Source organism: Echiichthys vipera (assembly GCF_963691815.1).
Source record: "Echiichthys vipera genome assembly, chromosome: 8".
Taxonomy (NCBI): domain Eukaryota; kingdom Metazoa; phylum Chordata; class Actinopteri; order Perciformes; family Trachinidae; genus Echiichthys; species Echiichthys vipera.
In genome coordinates, this window is record NC_139833.1 from 12157701 (window position 1) to 12167968 (window position 10268).

The 10268-nt window shown below is 40.2% G+C and overlaps 1 protein-coding gene across 1 annotated transcript in view; it reads right to left on the bottom strand.

The window, feature by feature from the left end:
- Positions 1 to 9130, bottom strand: part of LOC310950749 (chloride channel protein 1-like) — a 31969-nt gene extending 22839 nt beyond the window's left edge. Inside the window, exon 1 of the mRNA XM_083918728.1 lies at positions 8610 to 9130. Within this exon, the coding sequence (XP_083774854.1) occupies positions 8610 to 8660 (51 nt within the window). The 5' untranslated portion in view covers positions 8661 to 9130. The remainder of the gene's footprint in view (positions 1 to 8609) is intronic.
- Positions 9131 to 10268: the final 1138 nt, after the last annotated feature.

Consider the following 10268-nt stretch of genomic DNA (forward strand, 5'->3'; position numbering starts at 1 on the left):
CACCAAAGCACTAATCCATCAACATCATCAAACAGGAGCTGGCACCAGACGCCATCAAAACCAGGGACGGTAACGAGAGGAACCTGTGTACTGCTCCCAGTAAAAAAAACATTTTACTTCCCATGCTGAATCCTGCCACCACATCACAGACAGCCACAGGATTATAGTCAAATAAGAGCTGAATAGTTATTTCAACAACATATTAAACTGATTATAACAAGAGTGTGCTTTTGTTTTGCACTTGTTTGTCTATCTCTACATTATCAGCCATTTAAATCTCTTTCATTTCACTTTTCATGGTATAAAAGTAGCTTTTGCATTAATTTAGCTGGTCTTAGATGCACATTTTTCTGTCTTGCTTGCCAGTTTAACAACATGAACATCAAATCCGTCAGTAGCCTACTTTTATATATCTGGTGAGAGAATAGCATTATTTTACAGCATCTTGATTTGATGATTTAAAGCCGCATTTTATAATAAATATTTCTTTGGAAGTCAATAAACATTAACTATACAGCTTGAGTTGTAGTGATTGCTATTTTAAACAGCATTTTATGAATGCGTGCCATTAAAAGACTGCTCCACCAATTTAGAATTGCACTACTATGACATTGTTGAATGGAAAGTCGACAGATATCAGATATCTTCTTTACTCCACATATTCTTGCCTACAATACCCACAATGCAACTCTAACTGCAGACGTTTTGGTTTGAGATTTGGTGCTGGCAGCTGCTCATCGTTAGCTGCTCATCCTTGAGCTGAGATAAGGAGCTGGATTTATTCAACCATGCAACTGCATTTTTCCCTTTCCTCCTTTTAAAACAGTTTTCCTATGTTCATTTTCGTGTGTTTCCCTTTCTTTGCCGTATTTCATGTTTTTACAAATTCATTCATTATATCATTTGAAATTTGGACACAACTGTGTGTAAAATAAAAACGATTAAAAACACAAAATGCTACCAACCATTATGATTATCATCCAGGTATAAAGCATAATGTGTGCTGTAATTTAGCTTTGTAGTGCATATCATTATTTTATATATATATAGCATATCAAAATTCAATGTATGTGCTATAGCGGAAAATTAATTAACAAATATTTAAATAATTATTAATAATAATAATGAATCCTTTAAGTTATTTATCAAGCAAATCTGCCACTTATTTACTACTATTAGTTTCTCATACGATTTACTGTTCTCTACGGTTTTTACTGTTTTATATGTATCATCGAGATTTCTAATTACTTGGGCTTTTTAACTGACTAAACGAACCCTTTGAAGACGTCCAGTCAGACTTTTAATATTTCTCCAACTAAGCGAAAACCGGGAGACAAAAAGAGACAAAGGACAGACAGCGTGAGAGATACATTGAAAGCTGCGATTCATTCCTGTGTAGGTGACGTTGTTGTCTCCATCCCTCAACACTGTGTTTATCTTTGTGTCACTGTGTAACCTTGTGCACCCAGTGACATCAGTAACCACCGTTTCCCTCCACTTTCACACGCTTTTGACTCTCCTACTGTGGATTGACCTTCCCACTCCAAGTCAAGGACAACAGAGAATATGTCACCCTCTCCCTCTTCCTCCTCCTCCTCTAGTAGCACTCATTTACTCTCTGCAAGATTCCCCTTCTACCTCCCCCCGTGGCTCTTATTATTTCCCTGCACTTTTTTGTCTCTACGGACGCATGAAAGAAGTGAGGCGTTACTGTACAGCTCTGACACTCGCAGCCCTCATTATTAGTTTCTTGAGCTCTACTGTAAGAACTCAAGCACTAATGTTGTTCTCATTATATCTCCTGGGATGACGAAAATGGAGAACTGTAAATCATTCCTCCCTTGGCTTTCTGAAGGAACACAAAGCCCGTGTTAAATTATGCTTGTGAAGCTTTTAATTCATTCATGGATCTGCCCTTTATGAGCCGGCTTTAACAAGTAGTACTGTAAAACACCAAGAATTCAAGAGGAACTTAAAGTGTAAACAAAAAATAGAAGAGAAGCTTGCAGACAGAGAGAGAAAGAGAGGGAGGTCGAGCTTTGGTCTTAGTGAGAGCTGCTAATAGATGCTGAGGTTGAAGGGCAGTGTGACATTCAGAGTTAATTAAAAAAAATAATAGCACATTCCTGCGTCCCTCGCAACGGAGAGTCAGCACTGCATATTCATAAATATCTGTGTGTTTGTGCAGGTTCTTAAGCACGCTAAGTGTTTGTTCATATATTAATGTTTGTATGTATGTGTATGTGTGTGTGTGTGTGTGTGTGTGTGTGTGTGTGTGTGTGTGTGTGTGTGTGTGTGTGTGTGTGTGTGTGTGTGTGTGTGTGTGTGTGTGTGTGTGTGTGTGTGTCTGTGTGTGGGGTGAGGCCTTACAACAATATAGCCTTGTGCCATCGCACAAGGTTAATGATAAAATCTGACCCACTCACTGACAGATAGATCAGGAGATTACCCCCCGACAAACACACACACACACACACACACACACACACACACACACACACACACACACACACACACACACACACACACACACACACACACACACACACACACACACACACACACACACACACACACACACACACACACACACACACACACACACACACACACACGCACACGCACACGCACACGTCTCTATATGCATACACTAATTAACCAGCAGAATAACAATTCCATGGCTCGTCCAAACACTGTTCAAGCTGTCATGTTCTAATTACAGCATGTCGGCCGAGGCAAAAAGAGGAAAACAAACCAAACAGTAAAATGTGTTATGTATGAGCCCACTGTTCAACTTTACAGCAAGTAATCCAGGAAAAACAACAACTGTGGAGGCCCCTTTATATCTTCTGAAGCTGGTTTTCATGTAATAAGTTCTGTCACATGAAACTTAAAATTTAAAGGGAATAAACAAGTAAGAGACGGTACAAAAGTGCTCTTCTTCTAAAGTCATAAATGCATCAGTTGTGGCAAAAACTAGGTAATTCCTTCCCTCATTGTAAGAGATTGGTAAGGGATATCTCCACGGTTCAAATTGCAAAACAAAAAAGGGAGGTGGATGTTTCAGATGCAGTTTGGATGTTACAAATTCATCCAGCCAATGTGGAGATATCAAAGTCAATAAAAGTGTCTTGCCGAGCGTAGCTTTCAAGGAGTTTAACATAAGTTGGCTATTTGCTGTAGGTGATTTCAACAGGGAAACATACACTGGTCATCTGACCCCAGGGGAAAAGCATTGCTGAGAACATAAAACCCTTAATGAGACATATTCAGAAGTCGGGAAAACCCTGGGAACATGATACATTCCTGCAAAAACTGTTCCAACTTTAGGTAGAAAATAATTAAATATACAAGATAAACCTTACCAGAAATTGATCAATATTCAGAACTGTTTCAAACGTGTTGATCCGCTCCCTCATGTTTCCAGCAGTTCCTCCTGCAGGTGGTTGCTCACTGTGTTGTGTGTCTTTAATATACTGTAATTCCCTCTCTGCATATCTTTGTCTTAAATCTGTCCTTTCCTGTCTTTGCCGGTGTGACGGACACAGACTGTACCTGCTACCTGCCTCCATACAGTAAAGAGACCAGTGACTGACAGGTATGGCCAGTGCAGCGCACACACACACTCACACACACAGACACACACACAGTGGAGAAAGCAGTAGAGGTTAATACAGACACTTGAGTCTTGACGATAAATTGTCAGCAGCTCTTAATTCAGTGGGGCAGATTCCTGCAGCCGGATCCTAAATGATACTGGACAGGACACAAGCTTAATGTGAAAATAATACCTGCTGACTGAGTGGCGACCATAACCATATTAACATTGTGTGGGATAGGGTGGATAATACGGCACTGTACTTAAAGTGCCTTCAACATAGATGACATGCTTTACTAAAGCCGGACAAACATGTTGTTGGCAGTGATTGTTCAAATTTGGTTATTAAAGAGTTCAGCTTGTGACAAAAAATACGTACGGAGGCAAGACGCCAAAATAGATTTTAAATATGAAATATGACAGCAAAAAAAACATTAAATTTACTTGAAAACTATAGAAAAAGGGCAAATATTTTTACTTAAATTAAAAAAAAAGTCCCAAATACATAAAAATGCAGCCTATAATACACTTCCATACCATTATATAGACAAACACGGATTTATTTAGGATCAGATGTTAATATCAGCTTGCCGTTACATCAATTGGGCTCTATTCTTTACCTTTATTTAGTCAATCCGTTCTCCAACTGTGGGACCTAAAATGGGTCACTGACTGTTCTGTTGTGACCCAGTAGTTCTCACATGGTTTCTGGGTCTTTGGGGACCAGAGTGCTGCTGGTTTTCTGTCTGCATTTATCTGGCGGAAAAACAGCAGAGTTCAGCGAGTTTAGCAGACTGTAGTGTTTTATTAAACTTAGAGTTGGGATTGGATACTTTATCACCTGCTACCTTTGGCCCTGAATGCTGAGTTCTGCTGTCAGCTTGAAGAAAATATTTCAATTTCAACACTGAAGGCAAAGTGAATGTAAATATGTCTGACTTTGCCTGCAATAGACTGGCTTCCTCTACAGGGTGTTTTCCTGATGCATGTTGGGATACACGCCACCTACCGATTAATGACCTGAGCAGGTAGAGCATTTAGAAAGCGGAACAGGTGTGAGAAATGGTCTGAATCCCAGATCCAGTTTTCTAGCCTATAACCTTTAACACTAAAGACCGCGCTGATCCGTGTCCCGGTAAGCAAAACCTGGCTGTGAGCCGACATGCATAACACCAGGGCCCTGAAACCTGCTCACCAACATGGAATCTAACCATCATGAATGTTATTAATTACATACTTTCCCTGCTACATATCAAAGCACAAAATGCACAGGTGTAGCTAATAACATTATTTAACCTTATCACAAATGACAAAACCTCAGCCGTGAAAAAACGGTCCGTCCGTAAATCCCAGGGCGACTCCAATATTATCAGTTTTTAATTCTTACACTATTGTTATTTAGCGTTAACATGAGCTGAAATGTGTTTATTTTGCAATTTAAATACAAACGTACACAAATTTTGCATTTTAAAAACACGTCATATATTTTTATTACTTGAGTTGAAGACTTTAATCTATTTTAAGCTTCATGTAAGTAATTTGTAGAAAGTTGAATACACATTTAGAGCATTTTGAGACACCACAACTAACTTATTGCACTCTCTTTTGTTTTGTGTCATATTTCCCAAACATTATAAAGGCAAAGATAATCTTTGTCCAATTGTAAATGTCTTAATATCACGTTAGCCTTGAGATGCTTTTGGGAAATTAAACCTTGGTTTATATGCAGTACAGTGTTTTGTTTAGTTTTCTAACTGCACAACTCTGAAAGGTACAAAGACACATTAGAAACCAGATTTTTCTATCCTTTAATCATCGGCACAAACAGATTTTCTTGTGCTTTCTTTTCCGCCTCACCTACGACTGAACTCTTGTGTGCAGCCTTTCACCTTTCTCCCTCGCTCTCCCCCTGAAACTTTCCCTCTCACCACTCCTTGTCCCCATCCATCCAACCCCCACCCCTGAGGTGAAACCTTACTCGTGGATAAATTTAGCAGCAGTGTGACCCAATGTTCACTGACACACATCTCCGCACCTCTCCCTCTCTCACGCCGTTTGTCTCTACCCATCTCTCCCAGGAGGCCTGTTGTACACGGACGGAGGGTTTTAACCTTTCCACAAAAACAATGACTCTTTGTTGACACCATTTTAAAACGTTAACAAGGTGTATCATCTTGTAACTACTGATGCAACTACTAATAGTTGAAATACATAATAAGTACCTCTGTAATTAAAAAGACACATCATGTGACGGCAATATCATATTTGATGGCTTAATCGTCTACATCCCAGTCATTCCAGTCTGCGAAACATTTGCTACATGAACATTATCCCTTTTAGTAGCCTGTAACATTTGAGACTTATGATATCTATTTCACTGCTGTTGACGTTCTACCTTCTCCGCACACAAACTCCTCTATAACCACATCTATCAAATAAATTCTAACATGCAACCAGCTGTATCACGGGAAGCATAAACACACAGTAGAACACACACACTGCTGGAGTGTGTCTGTCAGTGTGGCACAAGTCAACAGTGGATGCTTCCTCTTTGTCAAGGTCAAGGGTCAACAACAGCTGTGTGACATAACACAACTTTACAAATCCGGCAAGGAATAATTTGGTAATTTGCAGGTTAGAAGACGTCTGGGTTAAAACTGGGTTACGTTCTGAGTAATTTAATAATACTTTTTCAAGAACTTTACTAGAAAGAAGACTCCAATTAGGTACTAATCATAGGAGAATATGTTGAACTCACACACTGTCAACACCATTACAGATGAGTCGAAGTTAGAAGCCATGATCCAAATGTTGCACCGCTGTACCAGGTGTGAGGTTTACACTTGGTTTGTACTTAGGGCGGAAAGATATACAGTATATAGCCATGACAACACAAAAGTGTCTGTCGTATATCTTTTACTGTATCATTTTAATTGCATGTTGAAAAGCTAGTAATTTTGCACTAATGTTCTTGATAAAATTAGAAAATACTCCTTTTGATTTTTTCAAGCATTTCATTTACACAGGACTATACATAAATATATCATGATATATATCTTAATTAATATATGAAATTACCTACATTGGGATAGAAGATTTGGTCATATAACCTAGTTCTGTTTATACTCACTGAAGGGAAAATACAGGCAGTGTTGAACTAACACAAATTACCTGATAACAATTAGTTGTAATCCCCTTTGAGTCAGTACACAGCAGGTCAGGCAGACCAAAATTAACAACTCAAGACATAAAGAGAATAAAGTTTCACATAATACATAAATAATCAATAATAATAATTTCAATTTAAATGAAGCTTTTCTTCCAAGGAAATCTCCTATTTTCCCTATAATTACTAAGAAATTAAATCGCTCTTTCCAGGAAACTCTCAAGGAAAAACAGGACTGTAATGTTTTTCTTATCACAACTTTATTTATTTTTTCTTATAGTATATATTCTTTTCTTCATTAAATTATTTACAAGTGCATGTGATTGTGTAATTCTATAATACTTAATGTCAATAAATGTTTAACTTTAAAGGAAGTCCGTTCTATGAGTTTAAATGCAGCTGAAACAACAGTTATATGTAACATAAACATCAAAAAATACCTTTTAATCTAATATAACCCAGTTTTAACCGCAACATATACTGGGAACATTGAAAACACAGATGTCAATTGAAACCTTGCAACATTAGTGTGATTCTGTGAAGATTAAGCCAGCTAAGACACCAATTTGAAAATATAGTCAGCCATATCCTGTTTCTAATCAATAAATAAATCATATTAGGATGATCTATTAACAGCTCTGCACATAAACTCCTTCAAGGCTTTAATTTTCTCACTCTCTCACAGACACACAGACACCATCTCAGCTTTCACACCTGAGAGATGTGACTTCTCAGACATTAAGCCAGTAGAAAATGTGATTAATTTGGATTTCGTATTTATATTTGACCTGTGGGCCCCTGAGGGGCTCCACAAGGGGCCGGGAATTAGAGGTTTGCTTTGAGCAACCGTCTCAGAGGAGTAGAGGAAGAGGAGAAGGGGGAGACGGCAATGCTTCGTCACTGCTCCTTCTCACTTTGTCAAGCTGATCTTACACACGTGTACACGCCCTAGCTACTCTAACCTTAGTTGCTCATGCATCTGTTATTCTCTGGTCTAATAACTCACATTCAACTCTAAGGATAATTTAAAAACAATGGATGACAACACAATGCTTCAAATCAATCACTGAAAAACAAACACAATCTGATCCTGTGAGTCATTTATGTCCAGAGAGTCAAAGGCAGGCTCCTGGGAGGAATGACCATCATTCTGGATGAGCATTTAAACAGATGAACCAGAAGATATAATGACCTGACTTCATCTCAACACGTACATCTAACCTGTCTGCTCAGGTTTCCTGTATATAGGTATTTATATCCGCCGCCACATAAAAAAACAGAAATGACTTTACAAGGCGGCAGCTTGAGGAGGTGTAGATAGAAGAAGGTAGACGGGGAGAAGTGCAAGGGATCAAGTAAGCGATGAAATAAAAAAATAACTATAATAATCCTTGATTTTTACAGGGATGAATTTCCATTTATCACCATCACTCAGTATTTTGAAGCGTGGGTGGTGTGAAACCAGCAGAGACTATGAATGTGTCTGAGAGCTGTCCAAATAAACTTGACATTAAGTTGGAGAAATCTTGTTCAAGAAGAGAATGGAGGAGGAGGAGGAAGATAGTTGATATGAAGAGGTATTGATGCACCGCTGGGGGGAAATAAAGGATGCAGCATGCAGACAAAAAAGAATGACCAGGAGGTAGTTGTGAAAGGAAATTACTGAAAAAGTAGGCGTAAAATAATTAGGGAAAGTGAGCGAGGACCAGTGAAGGATGGCTGAAAAAGACTAAGTGACATGTGGATAGATGGAGGTGGAGGAGCATGAAATGAGGGGAGAGGAAAAGACATTTGAAAAGACAGCAGACAGACGGACAGGTAAAGGAAGATTTGGGAAAGACCTACCAGGGTCTGTTGGTATCTCAGAGCCTTCCTTTGCGACGCATCTGCAGCCATTGACACGCTGTCACTGATCCAAAAATAACCTTGCTGGACACCCCAGCATTTCCAGTGGCGTGGGCAACACCATACACACTCACACGCACTCTCTCTTTTATATATATATGTATATATAAATATATGAGTATACAAGAGAAACACTTTACACAAGGTCAAATAAACACGCAAACACTTTCTCACTCTCCTATAAACTCAAACACACTTGTTACATAAAGCAAGTCCAAAAAACGCAGATGACGTCCTTCCCAAACGGACTCTTCTCGAGATGATCCAGAGGCTACGAGCCATCCAGCTCCACCGCAGACCTGACAGACACACGGACAGAAATCAGACAGGCGGACACAGCGGAGAAAAGCCATCTGATGAGGCAGTGAAGGACGCAGTGCTTTCCTTTATTAGAACTGCAGACACCTAATAACAGACACACACACACACACACACAACTTGTTGCCCTGAGCAGCACCCTCCCTGCCAGCCGGTCATTAGGTGTGTGTGTTTGGATGGACTGTTCTTGTTTGGACAGGGGGGTGGGGGGTTAGAAGGGCACCCCCCATAGGGCTGCCCCTGCAACGTGAGCAGGAAGGTGCACACGACACCCTTATGACAGCTCACACCTTATCAGCCAATGATGCAAGGCAATCCCCGTAACACTCACATGCTACGGCAGTCCTCCTTAGGGAAAAATAATATCACCCCAAAAGTGCCCTCCCACAGTAAAACACACCTCAAAATGCTTGTGTGACCCTCTGCAGAGCTCGGTAAAGTGATCTCTGTATCCCATAACCTCTCCAGCAGGTTTAGAGGTGCTAATACAGGAAGGGAGCTAAGCGCATTTGTGGCACACATCATTTTCCAAAAGCTGAAAAAGCCCAAAGGCCATCGGGGTAGACCACTGCTGCTCAGCACACCGGAGACACACACACACAACATCCCACTCAGACAAGTTAGTCAAAACTAACTCGTCCTTTGGTTCCTTCTCTCAGGCTGATGAGACAAGCGGCCATTATGACAACCACAAAGACACACACACAGATCCCTCTTAACCCCGCCCTGCTTTGTGGTCCACACGCCAGCGCATAACAGCCTAATCACACAGCTAGAAATGTGTTACTCTGACCGCCGGTGTGTGTGTGTGTGTGTGTGTGTGTGTGTGTGTGTGTGTGTGTGTGTGTGTGTGTGTGTGTGTGTGTGTGTGTTTGTGTGTCAAGGGAGAATGACTGTGGACAGCTGGCTGGGCCTCTATCTGATACACTAAGAACATTATCACTGGGCGGCAGGCAGTGCGAGAGATACATACATCCCAGTTACAGCATGGAAGGACCTGAGTGCAGCGGAATAGTGGGGAGTGAGTTATACTATACCTGAGAACAGAGAGGACAGGCTGTACGCTAGGAACAACACACACAAACACAGCAACAAGGAGGATCAAATAAAGTGGATCACACACACAGGAGTGTATATTTGTGCAGAGGCCTCACGATCATGGTGCCGGATTCAGCTTAAACCAAATAAAAACACAAAAAAAACACAGTGACAGGAAAATGCAGATACTTGTGTGCACATGCAGCTGTAAGAAAACAAAAACGGATTGTCTTGTTTAAAAAC